The 26,745-nt window shown below is 40.6% G+C and overlaps 1 protein-coding gene across 1 annotated transcript in view; it reads right to left on the reverse strand.

Moving 5' to 3' along the window:
* The window catches only part of jak1 (Janus kinase 1), a 58,463-nt gene that overhangs the window by 17,893 nt on the left and 13,825 nt on the right, over positions 1-26,745 (reverse strand). The window contains exons 4-13 of the mRNA XM_062028264.1: positions 23,596-23,749; positions 22,030-22,193; positions 21,539-21,807; positions 21,178-21,296; positions 16,921-17,094; positions 16,287-16,444; positions 15,253-15,367; positions 14,906-15,104; positions 2,332-2,441; positions 1,583-1,729 (exon numbers count right to left, since the gene is read on the reverse strand). Of these exons, the coding sequence (XP_061884248.1) occupies positions 1,583-1,729; positions 2,332-2,441; positions 14,906-15,104; positions 15,253-15,367; positions 16,287-16,444; positions 16,921-17,094; positions 21,178-21,296; positions 21,539-21,807; positions 22,030-22,193; positions 23,596-23,749 (1,609 nt within the window). The remainder of the gene's footprint in view (positions 1-1,582; positions 1,730-2,331; positions 2,442-14,905; positions 15,105-15,252; positions 15,368-16,286; positions 16,445-16,920; positions 17,095-21,177; positions 21,297-21,538; positions 21,808-22,029; positions 22,194-23,595; positions 23,750-26,745) is intronic.

The following is a 26,745-nucleotide window of genomic DNA, read 5'->3' on the forward strand; positions in this document are numbered from 1 at the left end:
TGAGTTGGGAAATTGTGTTAGATGTATATATAAACGGAATACAATGATTTGCAAATCATTTTCAACCCATATTCAGTTGAATATGTTACATATTTGATGATGTTCAAACTGATAAACATTTTTTTTTTTGCAAATAATCATTAACTTTAGAGGTTGATGCCAGCAACACGTGACAAAGAAGTTGGGAAAGGTGGCAATAAATACTGATAAAGTTGAGGAATGCTCATCAAACACTTATTTGGAACATCCCACAGGTGAACAGGCAAATTGGGAACAGGTGGGTGCCATGATTGGGTATAAAAGTAGATTCCATGAAATGCTCAGTCATTCACAAACAAGGATGGGGTGAGGGTCACCACTTTGTCAACAAATGCGTGAGCAAATTGTTGAACAGTTTAAAAAACCTTTCTCAACCAGCTATTGCAAGGAATTTAGGGATTTCACCATCTACGGTCCGTAATATCATCAAAGGGTTCAGAGAATCTGGAGAAATCACTGCACGTAAGCAGCTAAGCCTGTGACCATCGATCCCTCAGGCTGTACTGCATCAACAAGCGACATCAGTGTGTAAAGGATATCACCACATGGGCTCAGGAACACTTCAGAAACCCACTGTCAGTAACTACAGTTAGTCGCTACATCTGTAAGTGCAAGTTAAAACTCTCCTATGCAAGGCGAAAACCGTTTATCAACAACACCCAGAAATGCTGTCTGCTTCGCTGGGCTCATCTAAAATGGACTGATACAAAGTGGAAAAGTGTTCTGTGGTCTGACGAGTCCACATTTCAAACTGTTTTTGGAAACTGTGGACGTCGTGTCCACAGAGGAAAAGAACCATCCGGATTGTTATAGGCGCAAAGTTGAAAAGCCAGCATCTGTGATGGTATGGGGGTGTATTAGTGCCCAAGATATGGGTAACTTACACATCTGTGAAGGCACCATTAATGCTGAAAGGTACATACAGGTTTTGGAGCAACATATTTTGCCATCCAAGCAACGTTACCATGTACGCCCCTGCTTATTTCAGCAAGACAATGCCAAGCCACGTGTTACATCAACGTGGCTTCATAGTAAAAGAGTGCGGGTACTAGACTGGCCTGCCTGTAGTCCAGACCTGTCTCCCATTGAAAATGTGTGGCGCATTATGAAGCCTAAAATACCACAACGGAGACCCCCAGACTGTTGAACAACTTAAGCTGTACATCAAGCAAGAATAGGAAAGAATTCCACCTGAGAAGCTTAAAAAAATGTGTCTCCTCAGTTCCCAAACGTTTACTGAGTGTTGTTAAAAGGAAAGGCCATGTAACACAGTGGTGAACATGCCCTTTCCCAACTACTTTGGCACGTGTTGCAGCCATGAAATTCTAAGTTAATTATTATTTGCAAAAAATAAATAAAGTTTATTAGTTTGAACATCAAATATCTTGTCTTTGTAGTGCATTCAATTGAATATGGGTTGAAAAGGATTTGCAAATCATTGTATTCCGTTTATATTTACATTTAACACAATTTCCCAACTCATATGGAAACGGGGTTTGTAATTACATGTTACAGAATGTGTGAAAGTGAAAGCCAATCTCACCAGGGATAAGTCTCGGTGTCCTGAACCAAGCACTTTGAGAACCACCCTAAACTCCTGGAAGGATCCATAACCTGCATCCTCGTCGCCATTTACCCTCAGTGTGCCAGAGAATATGTTAGTTCTTGTGCCCAGTCCGAGGTGTTCCTCCTAGTGCACAGCAGAGAGAGAGAGCATTAGCAAAGCGTCGGTAGAAAGAGTTGGATCAAAGACAAACAACGACCAAGTGGGAAGAGAGCAAGGAGCCAAAGAAAACGAGATCATTTAAAACTGAAAAAGACTGACATTGTGGTGAAATGTTTGCACTGTCAAACAGAGCTGACATTTTACAACAGCACTACACTGATGATGCAGCACTTCACTATGTAGTATACAGGTACAGTTATGATTCATGTTCCTTTGGTTAGACTGCTTTTTTTTTACTTTTAAATGTTTTAACTTATTTTTTCCTGATGTAAGTAATAAGTGGTGATGCTTCTGAGGTAAAGGTAACATTTTTATGTTATGTGTATTTATAAGAAAAAAGAATAAAGGTAATTAGAAAAATCCTTGTTTATTATATATAGCCTAAGACACGCATTGAGGCTAGAAAGTGTGTTTTATTTGATTACTAGATTAAACGAACAAAATAATCAATAGATTACTCGAATACTAAAATACAGTAATCGATACCTGCAGCGCTACACTACAAAACGTTGCAGACTGAACGCTTGCACATGTATTAACAAAGGAGAAACAGAAATTAAGTGTACCTGTTCAATTTCCTCCTTGCTAATGCGATGGATAATGACCTGGCTCTCCTGCATGGGTGTCTTGGGCACTGGTGCTCTATCTTTAGTGACCACCAGCAAGTTAGAAATTTCTGCAGAACACACACTCACATTTCAGTTTCAATTTCATTTGAAGCATGTTGAAAATTCATAAGCGCACATTTTTGATCAAATGATTAAAAGTTCAAAAGGAATGGGAAGAAGCAGAGTTTGTCTGGTTCCACCCTATGCCATAAGAAGCATTTTAAAGAGACCCAACTAAACCCCACATGAGTAAGCAAATGGCGGTGGAGGCAAGGAAAAACTCCCCTTCGGGAGGACACCTTGGACAGAACCCAAGCTCTGTGGGGTGACTGTCTCTACCAGTTCGGTTGGGATAGAGAATCAAAGCAGATGGACAGAGGGTAGCCAGAGACAGGAAATAGTTGAAAGAGTTGAAGTTATTTACTTAATCCATCCCATAGTTTAGTTCCACTAAATGTATTCAATGTTGTGAATACGAACAAATGCTTTGAATTCAGTTCATTCCCAAAATTTATTTTTTTCTTCTCTTGTTGAGAAGTACTGTTGAACATTTCTGGGCAACCCATTGTTATTCGCTTTATATATGATTTTTGCGGTTAAAAAATGTACGAGATCAGTGAATTTCATATAATTTTTTTCCTTATATCTCGACAAAGTAACATGTAAACATGTAAACAGCAGAGAACGGTACAGGGTATGGACTGTATTTTTGTCTTGTTCAATACTGAAATATTTATTGCGGCTTCATGTTGTATGTACCTAATGTGTGGTCTTTAACTTTTTTTTTTGTATTTTACAACCAATAAGTGGCAATGTTAGACTCTCAATTTTAAAATCATAATTGCTGTTTATAGTGATTGTCAATTATTAGGGATGTGCCAGTCGATCAAGCACCTATCAGACGGTTTTTGTGAAAAAGTACATGAATGCCGATGAATGACTTTTAAAGCCTATCACAAACGCCAATCCCCTCTGACTAACTGTATTTATTTTTATTCCCCCAGCTCGCAAGCAACAAGCAACAAATATTGTGTCTCCCCTAAGATAATAAAAATCATCTCCATTCCGAAAACTAAACTGCATTTCTTAGTATCTTAAGTATAATTATCACTGAAGGACAAGGTTACACATGTTAAGACACTGAGAGCAAGCTAGCAGCAGGCATCATAAAAGCTAAGCTAACCGCTAAGACAGCTTGAAAACACAAATAAATCATGCTTAGTAAACTTTAAGAAATGTAAATGGAACTGTGTTACAGCTAAAAGTAAGCAGCTATTAACAGGAAATAAACAAGATTAATAAGAGTTTAGAGAGAGGATAAAACTTGGTGCGTCAGCATTGTTGCAGTCTCGATCTATAAATGTGTGGTGTCCACACAGCACGCTAAAGTGATTAGGTCGACATCTTTATTTTCTCTAAATCCTTTTTGTTGTTTTTGTTCATGTTTACAAACTCGGTGAACACAGGCAGACCAAGTGCAAAAACAAAGGATTTAAAAGAACTAGTAGATAGTATTTTTTGCTTTTGTTTAGTCGTGTACTATTGACTTTGTTTCAATCAAACAAATACATGTAATAAAAAAGAATAAGATATTAGTTTAAATAATGTGCTGACAGTGTTAAACTGTCAATAGCACACACCATAAATAAACATGTACAGTTAATACATGTGATCAGCATAAGTCTTGGTATGTGCCAATCTCAATCATGGATGATCGGTTTTTAAATCTGCAGCAAAATACCTTTATTGAACTATCCCTATTACGGGTGTAACGATTGATCGATACATTGATAGATCGATATATATTCCTAAAATTGAAGTACCGGTATATCGATCTGTGCTCGGCAAGTTTGCCTTCCGGAAGATTGATATTGATCCAAGATCACTTTAAAATGAAATCAATCGACTCTATCGATACTAGAAAAAGGAAAACATTTGGTTGAAGAATGGCAGATTATACATAAATGATAAATGGGTTATACTTGTATAGCGCTTTTCTACCTTCAAGGTACTCAAAGCGCTTTGACAGTATTTCCACATTTACCCATTCACACACACATTCACACACTGATGGCGGGAGCTGCCATGCAAGGCGCTAACCAGCAGCCATCAGAGGCAAAGGGTGAAGTGTCTTGCCCAAAGACACAACGGACGTGACTAGGAAGGTAGAAGGTGGGAATTGAACCCCAGTAACCAGCAACACTCCGATTGCTGGCACAGCCACTCTATCAACTTCGCCACGCCGTCCCTGCATGAAGTTTAACACTTTTAAAAATAAGGACATTGAACGTTAAGTCGATTTTGCCTGTCTGTGACGTCATCAAAACAAAAATGGCGAATAGCTACAGTGGCTGAGAAAGGCCACAACAAACGCAAAAGCCATAACAAACGCAAAAGCCACAACACAATATAATTAAAGGGGCTGTTTGGAACATTTTTACACCAATGCCTAGAGGGCTCCAACTTTCCAATGTATTTCACACAGTATATCTCACCCTGTCAGGGCTTTTCCTACGAAATGACATAACGTACATACGGAACACATCCAAGCGCTTTAGCTTTCGGTGTTGTTAGCTAATAATAGCAATTTGGATAGATGGTGTTAGCTGTCATTGAATGTATATTCTCTCTTAACAACAACATGACTGAAAATGTTTCATTGCTTCACTTGGACTGCTTTTGTATGAGTGCACGCGCTCCATGCACGTAAGTGTTGACGAGACCAGGTGAGTGACGGCCGTGAACACCAATACTTTTTATTCGGGCCGGCAAAAACATTTCATTACATAAACTTTGTAATTGTGAAAAATATCGACAATTGTCAAACAATCAACATAAGCTAGTCGGTGGTGTTCTTGTAATAAATCTTGCATATATAAAATGTTACTGTGAGGAAGTTGCAAACTTTCATTTAATTTAAACCTTTAATTACAACACAACATATTTTAGCTACAGCACGATTGCAAAAGCCATAACAAATACAAACGACAAAACACAATATTTTAAAACAGCAACACAACTTCAAGCCACAAAAGACTCGACCGCCACACCGGAAGTGATAGCGGAGCAAGTTAGGCGACGCACCGACTTACGGAACACAACAACATATAGTGTAGTGTAACACACAACACCTAACTATAAGCCAAGAAGAATTAATTTCCTGAGAAACAAATAAATACAAGAGATGGATGAATGAAGCAATAGAAACTAGGAAGTGAGGTGCCAACACCATCAACAGGGATGAAGAGGCAAACATGCTTCCGCACACCTGGGACGCTGTCCATCATGGCAACGCCACGGCGGAGACATATATGTAAGAATGAGTCAGGGAACTTTATTTAGCAGGTATTTCTACTGTTAAAATGTTGGTTACTGTATTTTTTATGGAAATTTGCTTGTATGTTGAAAATATGAGCACAAAAGCTTTCTTCTAGTTAATTCAACTTAAAGTGTTGGTTGTACTTTATTTAAGTAAGATGTGAATGCATTAACCATTAATTGTTGTTTACTTGTTTGTATCCTAAATCATTTATACATAATTCCCTTACAGGAAGTAACATGAATATAAGAAACTTCACCTACTACCTTCTACCATGAATTAATTAACGTGGACCCCGACTTAAACAAGTTGAAAAACTTATTCGGGTGTTACCATTTAGTGGTCAATTGTACAGAATATGTACTGTACTGTGCAATCTACTAATAAAAGTTACAATCAATCAATCAAAACCTACAGTGTACAGTATCCAGTATTTATTTCACAGTCACCATCCAGCCATCCATCCATCCATCCATCTTCTTCCGCTTATCCGAGGTTGGGTCGCGGGGGCAGCAGCCTAAGCAGGGAAGCCCAGACTTTCCTCTCCCCAGCCACTTCGTCCAGCTCCTCCCGGGGGATCCCGAGGCGTTCCCAGGCCAGCCGGGAGACATAGTCTTCCCAACGTGTCCTGGGTCTTCCCTGTGGCCTCCTACCGGTTGGACGTGCCCTAAACACCTCCCGAGGGAGGCGTTCGGGTGGCATCCTGACCAGATGCCCGAACCACCTCATCTGGCTCCTCTCGATGTGGAGGAGCAGCGGCTTTACTTTGAGCTCCCCCCGGATGGCAGAGCTTCTCACCCTATCTCTAAGGGAAAGCCCCGCCACCCGGCGGAGGAAACTCATTTCGGCCGCCTGTACCCGTGATCTTGTCCTTTCGGTCATAACCCAAAGCTCATGACCATAGGTGAGGATGGGAACGTAGATCGACCGGTAAATTGAGAGCTTTGCCTTCCGGCTCAGCTCCTTCTTCACCACAACGGATCGATACAGCGTCCGCATTACTGAAGACGCCGCACCGATCCGCCTGTCGACCTCACGATCCACTCTTCCCCCACTCGTGAACAAGACTCCTAGGTACTTGAACTCCTCCACTTGGGGCAGAGTCTCCTCCCCAACCCGGAGATGGCACTCCACCCTTTTCCGGGCGAGAACCATGGACTCGGACTTGGAGGTGCTGATTTTCATCCCAGTCGCTTCACACTCGGCTGCGAACCGATCCAGCGAGAGCTGAAGATCCTGGCCGGATGAAGCCATCAGGACCACATCATCCGCAAAAAGCAGAGACCTAATCCTGCAGCCACCAAACCGGATCCCCTCAACGTCTTGACTGCGCCTAGAAATTCTGTCCATAAAAGTTATGAACAGAATCGGTGACAAAGGGCAGCCTTGGCGAAGTCCAACCCTCACTGGAAACGTGTCCGACTTACTGCCGGCAATGCGGACCAAGCTCTGACACTGATCGTACAGGGAGCGGACCGCCACAATCAGACAGTCCGATACCCCATACTCTCTGAGCACTCCCCACAGGACCTCCCGAGGGACACGGTCGAATGCCTTCTCCAAGTCCACAAAGCACATGTAGACTGGTTGGGCAAACTCCCATGCACCTTCAAGGATCCTGCCGAGAGTATAGAGCTGGTCCACAGTTCCACGACCAGGACGAAAACCACACTGTTCCTCCTGAATCCGAGGTTCGACTATCCAGCGTAGCCTCCTCTCCAGTACACCCGAATAAACCTTACCGGGAAGGCTGAGGAGTGTGATCCCACGGTAGTTGGAACACACCCTCCGGTTCCCCTTCTTAAAGAGAGGAACCACCACCCCGGTCTGCCAATCCAGAGGTACCGCCCCCGATGTCCACGCGATGCTGCAGAGTCTTGTCAACCAAGACAGCCCCACAGCATCCAGAGCCTTAAGGAACTCCGGGCGGGTCTCATCCACCCCCGGGGCCTTGCCACCGAGGAGCTTTTTAACTACCTCAGCAACTTCAGCCACAGAAATAGGAGAGCCCACCACAGATTCCCCAGGCACTGCTTCCTCATAGGAAGACGTGTTGGTGGGATTGAGGAGGTCTTCGAAGTATTCCCTCCACCGATCCACAACATCCGCAGTCGAGGTCAGCAGAACACCATCCGCACCATACACGGTGTTGACAGTGCACTGCTTCACCCTCCTATAGCGGCGGATGGTGGTCCAGAATCGCTTCGAAGCCGTCCGGAAGTCGTTTTCCATGGTTTCTCCAAACTCCTCCCATGTCCGAGTTTTTGCCTCCGCGACCGCCGAAGCCGTACACCGCTTGGCCTGTCGGTACCTGTCCGCTGCCTCCGGAGTCCTATGAGCCAAAATAACCCGATAGGACTCCTTCTTCAGCTTGACGGCATCCCTCACCGCCGGTGTCCACCAACGGGTTCTAGGATTACCGCCACGACAGGCACCAACTACCTTGCGGCCACAGCTCCAATCAGCCGCCTCGACAATAGAGGCGCGGAACATGGTCCACTCGGACTCAATGTCCAGCACCTCCCTCGTGACATGTTCAAAGTTCTTCCGGAGGTGGGAATTGAAACTCTCTCTGACAGGAGACTCTGCCAGACGTTCCCAGCAGACCCTCACAATGCGTTTGGGCCTGCCAGGTCTGTCCGGCATCCTCCCCCACCATCGCAGCCAACTCACCACCAGGTGGTGATCGGTAGAAAGCTCCGCCCCTCTCTTCACCCGAGTGTCCAAAACATGAGGCCGCAAATCTGATGACACAACTACAAAGTCGATCATGGAACTGCGGCTTAGGGTGTCCTGGTGCCAAGTGCACATATGGACACCCTTATGTTTGAAAATGGTGTTCGTTATGGACAATCTGTGACGAGCACAAAAGTCCAAAAACAAAACACCACTCGGGTTCAGATCCGGGCGGCCATTCTTCCCAATCACGCCTCTCCAGGTTTCACTGTCGTTGCCAACATGAGCGTTGAAGTCACCCAGTAGGACAAGGGAATCACCCGGTGGAGCCCTTTCCAGTACTCTCTCGAGCGCATCCAAAAAGGGTGGGTACTCTGAACTGCTGTTTGGTGCGTAAGCACAAACAACAGTCAGGACCCGTCCCCCCACCCGAAGGCGGAGGGAGGCTACCCTCTCGTCCACCGGGTTGAACTCCAACGTGCAGGCTTTGAGCCGGGGGGAAACAAGAATTGCCACCCCAGCTCGTCGCCTCTCACTGCGTGCAACGCCAGTGTAGAAGAGAGTCCAGCCCCTCTCGAGAGAACTGGTTCCAGAGCCCTTGCTGTGCGTCGAGGTGAGTCCGACTATATCTAGCCGGAACTTCTCTACCTCGCGCACTAGCTCAGGCTCCTTCCCCCCCAGCGAGGTGACGTTCCACGTCCCAAGAGCTAGCTTCTGTAGCCGAGGATCGGACCGCCAAGTGCCCTGCCTTCGGCTGCCACCCAGCTCACAATGCACCCGACCTCTACGGCCCCTCCCATGAGTGGTGAACCCATTGGAGGGGTGACCCACGTTGCCTCTTCGGGCTTTGCCCGGCCGGGCCCCATGGGGACAGGCCCGGCCACCAGGCGCTCGCCATCGTGCCCCAACTCCGGGCCTGGCTCCAGAGAGGGGCCCCGGTGACCCGCGTCCGGGCGAGGGAAATCTGAGTCTTTGTTGTTTCATTCCCATAGAAGTCTTCGAGCTGCTCTTTGTCTGATCCCTCACCTAGGACCTGTTTGTCTTGGGAGACCCTACCAGGGGGCATGAAAGCCCCCGGACAACATAGCTCCTAGGATCATTGGGACACGCAAACTCCTCTACCACGGTAAGGTGGCAGCTCAGAGAGGAGTTTCACAGTCACACTGGTTGATTTTTTTTTTTTTTTTTGCTAAAAAGTCACACTGGTTGATTTTTTTTTTGCTAAAAAGTTCACTGAATCGTTTTACGATCAAATTGTTCTAAAAAAAAGTGTTTCTGAATCGTATCGGCAACCACAAATGTCAAATCGAATCGTTGTTAAAACGAATCATTACACCACTAATCCATATAAATTATTATTATATGTAATGATTATTTTATTGTTCAAACACAAAAACTGTTTGATTTGACATGGAAAGCAATAACTATGAGCTCTGCAAAGATAACATAATTAACAATGTCCTCTGTAAGCTCTCTAAATAATATAAAATATGGATGAAAAAGAACAACAGTTCTAAAACTGCATCAATGTGGCAATATTGTAAATTTGGTTGCCCTTTTAAGTTCTATAACTTCCCCCTTAGTGTACACTGTGTGAGTGTGTATTTTGCGGGTGTGACGTTGAAAAAAAAACCACCCATTGTAGTTCAGAAAGAAGATCATGCACAATATCATCGTACCAGTATAAAAGTACTTGCCTTAATGCAAACTCCTGATGTAACCAGCAGTCACTCTTAAATCACATGTTTCTAGTGCTAGTATTAACTTAAGCTAGCATTTAGACTTTATTGTTGTATTAAGGGCTTTAACAATACATTAATTGCTGAAATGCAATTGCAAGGATAGATTAAGTGATGGATATAGTCGAACTGGAGAGAAGATGTCAAATCTTTCATATGGAACCCAAAACATAAAAAACTTGCAGCACTGAAGAAAATCTAATTAAACCAACATGTACAGCCTCTCCTTCTGTAAAGTAAACAAAGGAGTTTTAGTTTGGCTGCGGAAACCCACATCTACAACTCTCTTCCTCTCTGATACCAATTTGTGCATGTTAAGAGTGCGACATGCCTTTGCACTCGTGGTCGGGCTGTTTTTGGCACTATGTCACAAATACAACCACCCTGAGTTAAAAGTTATATCTAAGTTAAAAAGTAAGTTAAAGTACCAATGATTGTCACACACACACTAGGTGTGGTGAAATTTGTCCTCTGCATTTGACCCATCCCCTTGTTCACCCCCTGGAAGGTGAGGGGAGCGGTGGGCAGCAGCGGTGCCGCGCCCGGGAATCATTTTGGTGATTTAACCCCCAATTCCAACCCTTGATGCTGAGTGCCAAGCAGCGATATGGCCTTTTTTTAATATCTCAATATTTTTAGGCCATGTCACGATACACGATATATATCGCAATATTTTGCCTTAGCCTTGAATGAACACTTGATGCATATAATCACAGCAGTATGATGATTCTCTGTGTCTACATTAAAACATTCTTGTTCATACTGCATTAATATATGCTCATTTTAAACTTTCATGCAGAGAGGGATATCACAACTAAGTCAATTTACCAAAACTGTATTTATTAAACAGTTATTAAGCAGTGGCACAAACATTCATGCCATTTCAAAACAGAAAGTGCAAGATTGTCAGAGACATTTTAAAACAAGCTATGAGTGCACTTTTGTGCACGATGTCATTAAGATGACATATCAAAACAACACTAAATTAAAGTGCACTTTTTGTACAGAATGCCACTACAATAGTTAAAAACAAATAAAGTGCACTTTTGTGCATGATGTCACACAAGATATTTCAATAACTGTCAAATAAAAATTAGCTGCATAATAGGAAATCAAATTGTGTACGTCCTTCGCTATGTGGTAGGTTCCGGCGGATGTTATCTCCTTATGTCGTGGACTATTTTTTTCATACGGTGTTGATGTGGAAATGGTTGCCTCTGCATTTTGTTGGTGTGGCACCGTACGGAGATGTTGACAAGCGGAGTTTCAAACACTCTTCATTCTCTAGCAGGTGACTTTTGAAATGATGCTACATATTAGCAGTAATGCTAATTTTTGTAGCAACGCTTTTGCGCCACACTTGACAAATTACGGTTGTCTGTTCGACATATTCCCACTTGAAGCCAAACCACTGCCAGACGATGGACACCGTGCTGTTTTTCTTGGGAATTAATTCTTCCTTCATTTGTTACCAGATTTGCACCTTCTTTCTCTCGTATTACCACTCGCACCACAGCTAACGTTACCCATGCTGCTACCTCTCTGCTCCGCTAGGGCGTATACCAGACCTGGGCATTCTGCGGCCCGCGGGCCACATGCGGCACTTTTTGCATCCCTGTCCGGCCCGCGTGAGGCCAATCATAAATTACAAAATAAATTTTAAAAAGTATCTATGTCGAGTGTGCAATACAACGGTGCTGCTTTTGTTTTGAAAAGCGTTATTTGTATTACTTCCGTGTGGACGTATGCGCGTGCGTGATTGTGATTGTGAGTGAATGTGAACAGCTGCAATCACAAATTACAAAATAAAGTTGAAAAAACATCTATGTCGTGCGCGCAATACAACTGTGCTGCTTTTATTTTGAAAAGTGTTATTTATAGGCGTATGTCCATGTGTAACCTGTGAGTGAAGGTGCACAGCGACAAGTGATGCACGGTTACCCCCGAGACGCTAAAAAGAGAAAAGTTGATGACGAATGTCGTGTTTTCAACAAGACATGGACTGCCAAGCAACGTTCCCTCTAAGGTGCGCGCCTGCGCAATTGCGCACTGCTCAAGCGTCCTCTGCGCACAGCAAATATATGCCGCGCACCAAATCAAATCCCATCTGAATTCTAAACAAAATAAACACATTTATTCTGTGTAATTTTGCAATGCAACTTTGAGTGACAGGGACAACAAGCGGCCCTAACGGTGTTCGTCAACACCGTTCAATTGAACACCGTTCAATTATTGTAACGTCTATCGAGATGCTTCGAGGCCAGGAATTATATCGATCACTTTATTGAGCAAAACTGTTTATATTCGGCCATAACCACACCAAAAACATGAGTAAAACACTCCTATCTCGAAAAACTAGTCATTTTCTGCCGTACAAACCAGGCCAAAACCAACTTGTCATCTGTCACCAACACGCATACCACTAAACCATTGGTGCGTTTATGGCCGCACAAAAAGTCGGACAACTCAAACACCACCCAAAGTTACACTATGACTCCTCAGTCATACGTGTGCTTATTTTATTGTCATTTATTATTAATGTTAATTTATTTATGTTAATCATGGAATGCTGTTACTAGAGAAAGTTACAGGAATGCACACTTCATCCTATGCTTACATTTCATTGTGCAACATGAGGATGTTTAGGGGGAACTAAATGTGATCTCTGAAAGGGGTACAAATGATTTCCAAAGCAGTGCTTTTGGTATAAAGTTAAGTTAAGTTAAATGAAAGTATTATAATTATTATTATTATTATTATTATTTATCATACGGTATATATCAAAAATAATATTGAGCAAAATTTAATTGAAATATTGTCCATGTGGCCCTCCAGCAGTGCTCGGGTTGCTCATGCGGCCCCCGGTAAAAATTAATTGCCCACCCCTGGCGTATACGTGTGTGACGTATGTAAGAAGGTGCGTTTGTTTATGTCTCTGTGAGAAGCAGAGACTAGAAAGAGTGAGAAGAGCCTGTAGTGTAATGCCTGCAGCTAAAAGCAAAAGCGTGAGAACGTATACTCGAATATCACGATATAGTCATTTTCTATATCGCACAGTGATAAACCCGCGATATATTGAGTATATCTATATATCGCCCAGTTCTATCTCACACATAATTTTTGCATTTTGAAAGTAAGTCCGTCATCATGCATGTCTGATGCAATAAAGTCATGAACATTCAACAACACTTTGATGCAAAGAGATCTAGAATTGGAAACTTACAGCACATTTAAGAATAGTACAGCATTAAATTTGACAATAATTGATCAGCCATTTATTTTAACAGCAGAAACAAATATGTCAATTTCAACAAAAAGAAACACTATAATTAATTGTTATTGCTTAATCCATATTTTGCACAGATAGACAATCATTCACACTCACATTCACACACTAGGGTCAATTTAGTGTGGCCAATCAGCCTATTCCTAGGTGCATGTCTTAAATAAACTATAACCATGCCACCTAGCTCAATGATATCATAATGCAGAGTTTACAATGGGCTCCAGTGTTCTGTAATATTCTGACACAGCAGTGACTAAAATGTTATACGACTAGTTATATTATTAGTGCATTACAGTGTTAGGAATCCCTAAGCTAAGTGTGCAAATATTTGGGGCTGCTTTATGCAGTTTCATCGAAGAAAATTAGCATAATTGGGTGGTTAAAGTTACAGTGGGGTAAATTATTCTTTAAGGAGGAACAACTATCCCCTTACAAAAAGACATGACATCAATGAAAACATGAAATCAAAGTTATGAATTAATTTGTTTGATTGATTGACTGACAAAAGTATTTGATCCCCTATCAACCAGCACCATTTCTGTAAACCGCACACCAGTGTCAAATTAGCCCTGGTTCTGAATTCATACGGTAGATCGTGGATATTCAGCTGAATTGTTTTGGGGGTCATATTTCCAGAAATCTAAGGACCGGGGGACTGAACTTCGATTTTTAATATTATTCTTGTTTTGTATATTCCGCTACAGCAGTCATTTAATTTTGGTCTATTTATTTTGTTAGAGTTACAGGAGAACACTGTTGACAGTCTTCAAAAAAGATAGTCAAAGATCATTTGTATGACATAACTCTAGTGTTTTTAGAATATACTCCAAAAATGTGTATCTCAAGTTTTTTTAACTGAACTGGCGGGCCACTAGTTAATTAGTACGAATGACGAAAAAGAGGACCTAAAATGGAACCTCAACTAAAGAAATTAAACAAATGACTACTGACTGCATTCAAAGTAAACGAGCTACAGTAACACCTTAGTTACATAAATCACATTACAGAAAAAAAAGTATAACTCTCAAAAAGGAAAGGACTTAAAGGGGTGCCTTGAGGAACGCCTCAATTATATAAATCACAAGTTTGGACTCCAGTGTTCTGTGTTTGCTAACAAGATTAAAATGTCAATGCAAGGACCTGCCAATGTGTCTACAGGGGTACAAGTTCATTTATACAACAAGAACACTCTAATGCCCTTTGAGACACTTGTGATTTAGGGCTATATAAATAAACATTGATTGATTGATTGATTATGTTTTTAGGAATTTGCTGCAAAAATGCCTTCCCCCAAGTTTAGAACTGAACTCTGTGTGGTTTTTTTCTCAGTCTGTATTTAGCCGCCGGGCCGGCTGTTGAATAGCCATACTTTAGATGCTTGGTGAGAAAGAGAACAGTGTTGGTAAATAATCAATAACATCTGCAGTGAATCAAATACGTACAGTATGTAACCCATTGATTATACCTACAACTTACATGTGACAGCATGAGCAAACAACAATCATAACTTACCTCGAGGTTGTGGTGGGCAGCAGCGGTGCAGATGGAACTGAAGATTGTCAGAGCGAAGACTCTGACCCTCCAGGTGCTCCAAGAGCTCTCGGAGTGTGGGTCTGACAATTTCTGTGCCGTACAGTCGAAACTCATCTGGAGTCACCTCAATCTGGAAGTTCTTATAATGTCGCACAGGACGGGATTCCTTCAGGTCATTCTAGAAAAAAGAGGTTAGTTAAACAGCGAGACTAGAGTCAACAAGCTTTGGATACACTCATGAATTATAACTAAGAAAATGACGTTAAACCTAAAACCAAACAATTTAAGATAGTGAGTGGAATAAACCACTTCACCTCATTTTTCACCTCATTGCAGACCACAGTGATGATGATGTATTGGTATTCAGTGCAGCTCCAGCGTAGAATGTACATGCCTTCCTCATTACCCTCCTGACGCAGCTTTTGCACGGCATACTCCGTACTTAGAAGGGAAACAAACAGTCAATTCAATTGAAAGTTGACATAGTGACAATGTTATACTGTTAGTGACAAAATCGTTTTTCCTCATAATCATTGTGCCTAAAATAGTGCAGTAGTGGGATTGATAATAGTTTTAGTTAATCGTTAATTTTAAATATTTACATTGAACAAGAGAGCACAGCCTACCAAGTCAAATTGTGTGTTTTACATACTTGGCCAATACAGCTGATTCTGATTCTGATGATCAATTTCAAGATACTGTATTACTTTAGTGACTGCACAAATTCAACAATAAATCTGGATAAAACATTTGTTCACTAAGTTTTAAATCAGGACAACCGCGCCACGCCATCCCCATTACAGACTCACGACCAGTGCTATATGACCATAAATTTAATTATGAGTGACCAAACTGTGTCTGAAACAATTGTCATGAACAGCTGAAGTAGAGTTACAACTATACATTTCCCACACTAGACTTCCTTTTTCCATCACTTTCCCAAAGTGAATAAACAGCATTCACAAATCATTTACCATGTTGAATGTGTAGTGTACATTATGTCCCTGTACTTCTTTATTAAAATTTTCAGAGCAGATCAAGCCTCTCATAATGGAAGCATGATGCATTGTGTCTATCAGTAGCATTCTGTCCACGGTCGTCCGTAATGTATTTTTATGATATTATCGTTAGCAAGTTTAAATTGTGTACTGCTATCTACAGGAACATAGGTATGAGCAACCAAGCTGTGGTTCTCAGTCAATCTAAATTGTTTGCTTTTACTGTCCCATTAAGTAATGCACGGTGTAAATTCAAATTTTGAAAAAAATGTAATAGTATGTGCCCACAAAGACGGCTTGAGTTAGTTTTTTTTTTAAAAACAGCTAAACCTGGTCACAAAAGTAAATTTGCAAGTACAAACCAGATAGGACCGTGGCAGCCGTAAGTGATGTTGTGCACCACTGAAGAAGGAGCCACTTCCCTGCACAGGTAGTGGTGAGCATCCACTGTCAACCTGAAGTATCCATCCACAAGGGCTGCAAAGGACAACGCTTCAGTCCGAGATTTCATATGCAACTCCTGAAGAGACAGAGGTGATTGAACATCACTATTATTCCTGTTTATTGGGGTCAGAGAGGCCATGCAAGTCCAAGCAGTTCTGCTGTTTGCTAAATGCTACAAAAACAAGAAACTGCTGACCATGTCAGTAAAATAGGTAATAATTAATAGGCATGAACATGGATCTGAGCAACAAGCATAAAATATCCTATTGAAGTGAAGTGAATTATATTTATATAGCGCTTTTCTCTTGTGACTCAAAGCGCTTTTACATAGTGAAACCCAATATCTAAGTTACATTTAAACCAGTGTGGGTGGCGCTGGGAGCAGGTGGGTAAAGTGTCTTGCCCAAGGACACAACGGCAGTGACTAGGATGGCGGAAGCGGGGATCGAACCTGGAACCCTCAAGTTGCTGGCACGGCCACTCTACCAACCGAGCTATACCGCCCCACCAACGCCAGTATAGATATGCGTTGTAATTACTTGTTCATCTCACCATTTTCTTGTGATCTTGTCTGTGAATTGTGACTGTTGCCTCCTTGATGGCAGCGTGCATGATCTCATGAAAGTCACAGAACCTCTCCCAGCCTTCATCAACATCTTTTGTTCTCACTTTCCCATTCATCTTGTTCTTCTTTGACTTGCCCTTGTCTTTGGATATAACTGGCACCTATTTCAACAGCACACACGGGTTATGGTGTATTTTCAGTACACCAGGCAAATGCTTTCACATGAGAAGACAAGTATTTAAAAAGGAATGTCATATAATACACATCTCAATAAAATCCCTATTTGTTGCGGTAACAATGTAACAGAAATACACGCTGCAGTTTGGTTTTAGATCCAGTTACTCCATCGAGACAGCTATTTGCTACATTAGTGAAAGATGAGTTTTTTTGGGCTGTGTTCCTGGATCCTAAGAAGTCATATGATACTGTCAATCATAAAAACTTACTTCCCAACATGTCATAATCCAGTCATTTAGTCAGCAGCCGTCAGTCTGTCCACCAGCCTTTCTCAAGGATCAAATTTACTAATATTAGGACCAATTCCCAACTTTCTAAATGTATGCTGACAACACTGCACTTTTTCTTAATGGTAGTACAGTAGTAACTCAACTTAGGAGTATTTTGAGATAAGAGCAGTCTCTTTGCTAATTGTTATGCTTCAAGTTGCAAGCAAAAATTTGAGGTATAAACATCCCGCACCATTAATTGGCAGGGCAAATGCCACAATGAACCTCGTTAGATCCAACCAAAACATCCGGTCTTACGCTCCAGCATTAGCTTATAACTAGTGATCAACATAACATTATTTTTCCAACTATTGGAAGGAAGACAGTGAGTGAAAGACAGTGATGACAATGAAAAGTGGATGATATTATATTAAATAATAAAGATAAAGATACTGTACACTATATTAAAGAAAAAAATAACATGACTGAGCGTGTCACCATGGTGAAGCGTTTCGAGCGTATCAGTGCTACTCTGCACCCTACTGAAGCAGAAGCAGTCTAACGCCAGCTATGAATGTTAAAATGATATCCCAACGGCAGACAATTTTCCATGAAAATATGAAAAAGCTGCTAATGGTCTGTTTGCAAGGAAGCAGCTGAAAGGAGATACTGTCGAACTTTAATCTCTAAGGTAAATGCTGTACATTATTATTGCATATTACTTCGTAAACTTACTGCATTTGTTAGTAGTACATTCTAATGTAATGTAGGCGTGCAACGATACGTCGACAGTAAAATTTGTCGCAAACAAATTCATTTGTCAACAATAGTCGGTGATGTAATCACTCAAGTTTTTTTCAGACGAAAGTGTGTCAACGTGGCCACTCACAACAACATCGCAGGTAAAAACATGTAAAGTGTGGGAACATTTCACCCTAATTTTGTTAAAGACATGAATCCTTTTGCAAGACCTTGTTTTTTATGGCAGTAAATCCGTTATATCAGAATCAGAATCACTTTACTAATCCCCGAGGGAAAATTAAGATTTTCAGGCCAATCCCATTCAAGGGCAGACAAACATTACAGGGAGACAGAACAGGATCGCTGACGGGTCTGCCAACTTCCGGCGGCCCTTACAAAAAAGGTGAGAAACAGGTAAACGCTGGGGAGGGGGGTGGGGAGTGAGAAAAAAAAATTCAGTCTAAGCCTGGGCCCCTGGAGGGGGGTTCAGACTGAGGCCAAAGGAAAATATGGGAGTGTTTAAAGTGGAGGATGCGATCTAAACGTGGTACTATAGTTAGCTGGTTACCTTGCTAACTAGCTAAAATGTGTGAGACGAAGTTGTGTGAAAAATAAGATTTAATTATCATTTTAGCCAAAGTCCGCGAGCTAAACTTTGTCTATATCAATTCAAGTACTTTATCTTTGTCAAAACTTCAGGTGCGAAGCAGCGTGCATTTGCAGCACAAAAAAGAAAAGCACAATAACAATCAATCGCACACAAACACACGCTCACACACGAACATTAGGTACCATGCTGCCGATATCATAAAATAATAAATATACAATCTTTTATATGCTAAAATGTTCCGAATTATTTGAGTCTATCAGATCGCTAAAATACTAGGGTTTAATCAATAATCAATACGATTCTTGTGTGTAGTAGCCTTTTAAACACATCATCACAAAATGCCTGTTTCTTTTTGAGGAAGTTAGATAGCTACAGTGTTTTGTGTTTGTTTTTATTGCTGCTATTTTAACTGTCCTTTGTTTTCATAAAAAATTATACTTTGTTTTTGTCAGCACTGGGCATGTCCTTGCTTTTAAATTGACAAACCTTATAGTTTTTTGGTTTTTGTAACAGCCTAATGAGCAACACAGTTACTGTATAAATACATATTTCTGAACAAATTAGTCACCTTTGTTAGTTAGCAAATGCCAAAAGTATTTTAAGGTGAATTTAAAAGCATATGGCGAAATTAGAGCCATTGAATAGGTTTATGCTTCACAAACTGATTAGTCGACTAATCGTTAATATAATCGATGACTGTCAAAATAGTCAGTAGTTACACCCTATTGTATTGTTTTTGTACAATATTTCTTATCGAAGGTTGTTTTTCTTTTTAAAAGGCATGTGACATGCTAAAATTTAGCACTTTTTAAGGAGGCCAAGCACTACTTAAATTGATTAAAATTAATTTCAATAAGAGACATTGATTTGAGATACAAATGTCTTGAGTTAAGAGCTCCACCAAAGAACCAAACCGGCACCAATGGAGCCTTACCGAACAACTAGAGGACCTAGACTTTGCAGACGATCTAGCTCTCCTGGCTCACACTCACCAACAGATGCAGGACAAATCACAAAAACTACAAAGAACTGCTGCATTTCTTGGGCTTAAGATCAATTCACAAAAAACAAAGGTCATGCGTATCAATAACAAGAACAATACACCAATAACAATGGACCATAATCAATTAGAGGAGGTAGTCAGTTTTACATACTTGGGGAGCATAATCAGTGTAGATGGAGGAGCAGATGAAGATGTCAAATCCAGAATAGGGAAAGCAAGAACATCATTCAACATACTAAACAAAATATGGAGAGCAAAAAACATTTCTCTCAAAACCAAATTGAAAATATTTAACTCAAATGTCAAATCCATCCTGCTGTACGGATCAGAAACATGGAAAACCACCAATAGCATACTCAATAAACTACAGACATTCGTAAACCGTTGCCTCCGTCGGGTCCTATGAGTCTACTGGCCAGACACCATCACCAATGCCAACCTGTGGGAACTCCCCAAACAAGAACCAGTGGAACTGCAAATCAGGAGAAGGAAGTGGAGCTGGATAGGCCACACACTCAGAAAACCAAATAAATCAATCACCAAACAGGCACTAACATGGAACCCACAGGGAAAAAGAAACAGAGGGAGACCAAGAACAACCTGGAGAAGAAGCACGGAACAGGAGATGAGGGCTGAGGGGCTGTCATGGCAACAACTCGACCGAAGGGCACAAGACCGGAATGGATGGAAGGCTTTCGTCGGCGGCCTATGTTCCTCAGGGAATACTAAGGCCTAAGTAAGTAAAGAACCAATTAAGCTCATAAGTTGAGGTACTACTGTAATGTCTCTCAGGTGGCAGAGAACCTCACTAACTCCATGGCTAATATCACAGCTTGGTTGAAGAATTGCTGCCTGCAGTTTTATACTTCCAAAAACAGTGGCAATGTTTTCACTAGGTCAACAAATTTTGTCAGAGGACAAATATCTGGAGATAATTGACACAAAATTGTAATTTCAATCACACACAAAAAGGATCAATTTGAACCTCAGTAGCTTTAGGCACTTTCGCCATCAAATTTCCACACAAATCTTCTCTCATATCACTTACTATTAACCTGCTTAGTCACAGGCTGGTGTACCATCACTGAAACCTCTGCAATCACAAACTGTAAAAACTCTGAACTAAGAAACCACACGTTACACCCCAGTTTTACAAAAACAGAAAAACGGGGAAAACTCGGGCAAAATATTTAAATCATGTATTTTTTATAAAATTATTCAAGGTTTACCATCCCCTCCTCTTCACCAGTTTGATCTCACCCCTCAAAAAATCAGAAATTTAAACACATTTATATTATGCACTGTCCCTGTAACAATTAAATGAGAAAAAAAGTCTGTGGAATCACCATAAGTAAAACTTTGGGAAATAATAACTAGTTTTGTTATACATTGCACTGGGACTAAGAGTCCTGAAGATAACAGCAAAGATAACAGTTTAACTTACTGTAGAGGACTTCTTCCTCCAGGAAATGCCTGTTGTGCCAGTCACTCGGACTTGTATGTCACGCCACGTATCCACGCTCTGACTTGGGCTCTGTCCTTGCATATGGTTGTAGTAACCAACTGAAAATGGCAATAAAATGTTATTGAAAAATTAACAGTACTGGGCCACCAAACCCAGCAAATTTCAGATTAGTTCAATCATACCACCAATTACTCATAGAACACACATAGTATAATTTAAAACATCCAAATTACATCTGCCCATTATTGTTGTAAAACTACATGCCAAAAAATGCCACACTAAGGTGCAGTATCCTTCCATTGTGACAAAATGTCCAAGAACTACAAATCAGAAGCCTTACCATAATTACTTCCATTCACGACACCAACTTCCCTTGTGACACTAAGCGAAATGGGTTCCACAAGCTCACTACCCAGGCCATTGGTCAGGCCCTCCAGAGTTGCCAGGTACTTGATCTTTAGGTCATACAGTGTAATGTTGCTGCCCTTGACTGTCCTGTTGTTGAATTCGTTGAGGAATTTCTTGAAGACATTATTGATGCGGATGCGGGTCAAAATGTTGCGCTGCTTTATATTGCAGTTCAGTGCCTCTGGGATGAAATTTTTGAAGCTGATGGGATAAAAACAGACAGAGAAAAGAATGTATTGATTATACTTCCCAGTACCCAATATGTTTTTTAAGTGACATGATGCTTTCAACAAGCCTCCTTAAATGCACTTTTGAGTACAGTTAAAAAAAGCTTTAAGATGGCAAAAGTTTGACTGTGTAAAAAAAATTCAAAGACAAAGTCAGATATTCAAGAACTTTCCTTGCTGTGCATCGATGGCTTACTTGATTTCTTGCGTAGCCAGGGGCAGAGGCATTCCCATACTCATTGAATGGTGCGTGATGGCGAGCACAGCCATTCCCAAACATTCGTTTTCTGTCTCATGCTGCTCTGCCTCGGATTGACATGCTCGCAAAGGTACCATACCGATCTGAAAATCATGTTGTCCCTGACGGGAAACATAAAAAAAATAATTAAAGGAATACAATTAAGTAGGGGAAGGCACCCTTATTTAAAACAAAGTACAAATGTTTCTACATGAGTATCTAACAGCTTAATTTTACTACAGCATCAGGACGCCCCCCGCATAAGCTACGCCAACTCGCTCATCCCACTTCAAACTTTTTAGCTGAGCATGAGATACACTTCCAAAAAATGTTTACTTTGCATCAATAGTGACACAGTCAGCAGAGCTGTGATTGGGCTGCATTTTTTTGTACGTCATTGCTGTTATGTAGCATTTCCTGTTGTTTTTTTCCTGCCAAAAGCACCGTTTTAAAAGGTTTTTAGAAGCAACATGCACAATAAAAGTGACTGATGTTCAACATTGAGTATTTCCGATCTGGTTGTGGCTTCAATTGCCATTGTTCACTACATCTAACAGGAAGCTAAATAGCTAGTGACAACACTGCTACTAGCAATTTGGCAGAGAATAGCAAGTTACATGCTCAGCCCACAAGTAATAATTATAGCAGAATTGTGAAGGGACTACGCTTTAGCATAATAATAAAAGACTACAGGTTGATTCGAGGTTTTATTATCAATCTTTAATCATTAGTCACCTATTTAGCATTTCAGCAGATATATTTGATTTAATTTGTTTATCGTACCTACCATATAGCGCCAGCACTTTAGGTGTAGTCTATTAAAATATGTATCTGACTTCACAGTCAAATGTAATAAATGCATATAAAATGAAATGCATTGTGCATTTTTTCACAGTTTAAAACAGCTCTAAGAAATTTTAATGACATGTCTGTAGACATTAAAGTGTTTTCGTGTAGTTGCTTGCGAGTAAAGAAAATGGTGGTCTTTTACCCAGAGAGCTTCCATTGGCTATCTTTTGTAAATAAAACAAATTGTTACGTCATAATCTGAAAATCTAAATTTGCCCATTTTCTTATATAGTCAGACAAGAACAAAAAATAGTTAAGGTCCGATTTACTAAGTCCTTCTGACACATGCTAAATAAAACGCAAAATAGTGCTCGCAAAACGGGGACGAGTGTTGACAAATCCCATTGCGTGTGCTCAATAATTATATTTGCATCTTCTCCTCCCAGTATTTTGGGCGTTTTGATGATCAGCATATACTTTGCATAATAATGAAGACAGAAACACAAAATGGATTGCAAGCCTTATTCTTTTCACTTAACAGACGCAATCCACTTTGCACAAGTTTAGTAGATCAGCTCTGCGTGTGATATCAGGTTTACACGTGGTACACACAAAACTTTAGTAAATCAGGCCCTTAGTTTTTTAATTTCACACTACTGGTTAGGAAGACACAGAGACACAAATAAGTGTGTATAAGAAATTAATAAGTCAGTATAAAATGTGCCCTTTAAATACCTGGTAAAACAGGTAGCGAAGAGATGCAGCATCCAGTAGTGGTGTTCCTTCAGGCGTTTTCTGCTGGTTAAGGCCTCCTTTTAATTTACTGATGCAGTGTCTCCAAACTGGAGATTCACCTTCAGTGGTACCATGCCAATTTCGGAAATAAAATCTGAGAAACATAAAATTGGGCACACAATTTAGCGAGTAATATTTTCAAACACATTAAACACATCGGTAAATATTTACATTCCAGAATGCGTATGTCCACGGTTCGTGAGGGACTGACTTCTTTGGCGTTGAACACGTATGCCCTCTTCGAGTGCAGCAAAGTACCTTATGCCCCACTTAAGGACTTTTCTGGGCAGTTTTCCCAATGAATTTTAATGACTAAAAATTATTTCTTAAAAGTAAGCAAAGTACTTGTTATGCTTAAAATCACTTTAGCAAAGCATCCTAACTAGATTAAAGTACCGTATTTTCCGCACTATAAAGCGCACCGGATTATAAGGTGCACCTTCAATGAATGTCTTGTAGTTGCGAGACCTGTTGTGGCTCAATATTGGTCCATATATAAAGCGCACCGGAATATAAGGCGCACTGTCATCTTTTGAAAAAATTTGAGGTTTTTAGGTGTGCCTTATAGTGCGGAAAATACGGTAACTAAATACATAATATACCATGGATAGTTTGAGTTATTATTTTTAATATGCAATTATTGTTACTTTGCAAAATAAATTTGGATAAAAACTAGTGCTGTCAAATTATATTTTTTAGTCTGATAAATTTCACTTTTGAATTTGGATTACGGGTAATCATGATTAATCACAGATTATCACTTGCTTGCAGAATTCAAAATAACTTTAAAAATTATTTCTATATTTAGATACAAATGCATTTTGCTTAATTTAATCGAATTGAATTATATTTATATAACGCTTTTTCTTCAGAGACTCAAAGTGCTTTACATAGTGAAAGCCATTATCTACATATTTAAGATACATTTAAACCAATGTGGGTGGCACTGCGTGCACGTGGGTCAAGTGTCTTGCTCAGTGACACAACGGCAGTGACTAGAATGGCGGAAGCGGAAACTTGGAACCCTCAAGTTGCTGGCATGGCCGTTCTACCAACAAAGCCACGCCACCCCAATGTCATACAGGAAAATTTTTAAATATGTTACTTGAATGCACTACATCTATTTACTCAAAACTTGCTAACAGTTGTTAAAACAATAAAATCGTTAGGGTGTATTTTGAAATTAAATTTGCCACTGAGCACAACAGTCAGTCTCCTCACTCATATTTGCACTGGCATAAGCACTGACCTGATCACAGAACCTATAACAACCCTCAGCCTTAAATTGTGTAATTACTCTGTTTATATACATGATTAATGCGATAATTTTTTATGTGATCAATTACATGAGTTAACTCGTTATTTGACAGCCCTCATATAAACAAATCTCATCTTAACCCTGAAAATAAAGTACAATTTATCCAATTTTTTTCTAAACTTTCTTTGCTTCAGTCTAATTGCAAATCTGCTATGAATAAACAATTTGATTGGCTGCGTTTTGTCGTGTGGAAGTGGGCTGGGCTGTAACAGCCTAATGAGCAGTACAGTTACAGTATAAATTAGGGCTGGGCGATATATCGAATATACTCGATATATCACAGGTTTGTCTCTGTGCCATGTAGAAAATGACTATCGTGAGTATTCCAGTATACGTTCTCACGCAGTTGCTTTTAGCTGCAGGCATTACACTACAGGCGTTTCTCACTCTTTCTTGTCTCTCCTTCTCACAGTGACATAAAACAAGCGCACCTTCTTACATATGTCACATACTGTCGCGCATGCAACTTCATACGCTCTCGCAGAGCAGAGAGGTAGCGGCATGGGTAAAGTTAGCTGTGGTGCAAGCGGAACGGTGCGAGTGGTAATACGAGAGAGAGATGATGCGAATCTGGTAACAAATGGAGGAAGAAAAATTAATTCCCAAGAAAAACAGCACAGGGTCCTTCGTCTGCCGGTGGTTTGGCTTCAAGCGGGAAGATGTTGAACAGACAACCGTAATATGTCAAGTATGCGGCAGAAGCGTTGCTACAAAAAGTAGCAGCACTACTAATTTGGAGCATCATTTGAAAAGTCACCCGCTAGAGAATGAAGAGTGCTTGAAACTACACATGTCAACATCTCTGGCTTGTTGGGTCCTACACCAAACAAGCAACCAGCACGGACCCAATTGAGCCTGGCGTCTTCCATTTCCAGATGAACACCGTATGAAAAAAATTGTCAACAACAGAAGGAGATAACGTCCGCAGTAAACTACCACATCGCGAAGGACATACACTATTTGATTTCCTATTATGCAGCTAATTTTTATTTGACAGTTTTTGAAATATCTTGTGTGACATCATGCACAAAAGTGCACTTTATTGGTTTTAAACTATTGTAGTGGCGTTCTGTACAAAAAGTGCACTTTAATTTAGTGTTGTTTTGATATGTCATCTTAGTGACATGCACAAAAGTGCACAAATAGCTTGTTTTTAAAGTGTCTCTGACAATCTTGCACTTTCTGTTTTGGAAATGACATGAATGTTTGTGCCACTGCTTCATAACTGTTTAATAAATACAGTTTTGGTCAATTGACTTAGTTGTGATTACCTTCTCTGCATGAAAGTTTAAAATGAGAATATATTAATGCAGTATGAAAAAGAATGTTTTAATGTAGACACATAGAATCATCATACTGGTGTGATTATATGCATCAAGTGTTATTCAAAGCTAAGGCAAAATATCAAGATATATATCGTGTATCGTTACATGGCCTAAAATATCGAGATATTAATAAAAGGCCATATCGCCCAGCCCTATGTGGAAGGATGGAAGCATCACACACAATTTTTTGGCTGAACATCAACACGTGCATCATGTGAGGAATAAAGAAAAGGCTTAATGGACTTCACTTGTGTGGTAAATGAAAATACATGGCAGCTGCGCAAGTGTTTTTGGCAAGAGTCTCACTTTGCATAGAAAGGCTTCTGGGTCTGAGAAATCTGATCTACAGATCATTAACCACATACATTGAAAAAGATATGTTATGCCTTAGACAAGGGATGTCCAAACTGCGGCCTGGGGGCCATATTTTATTGGCCCGTGACACAT

Source organism: Entelurus aequoreus, linkage group LG19, assembly GCF_033978785.1.
Source record: "Entelurus aequoreus isolate RoL-2023_Sb linkage group LG19, RoL_Eaeq_v1.1, whole genome shotgun sequence".
In the NCBI taxonomy this organism is placed as follows: Eukaryota; Metazoa; Chordata; class Actinopteri; order Syngnathiformes; family Syngnathidae; genus Entelurus; species Entelurus aequoreus.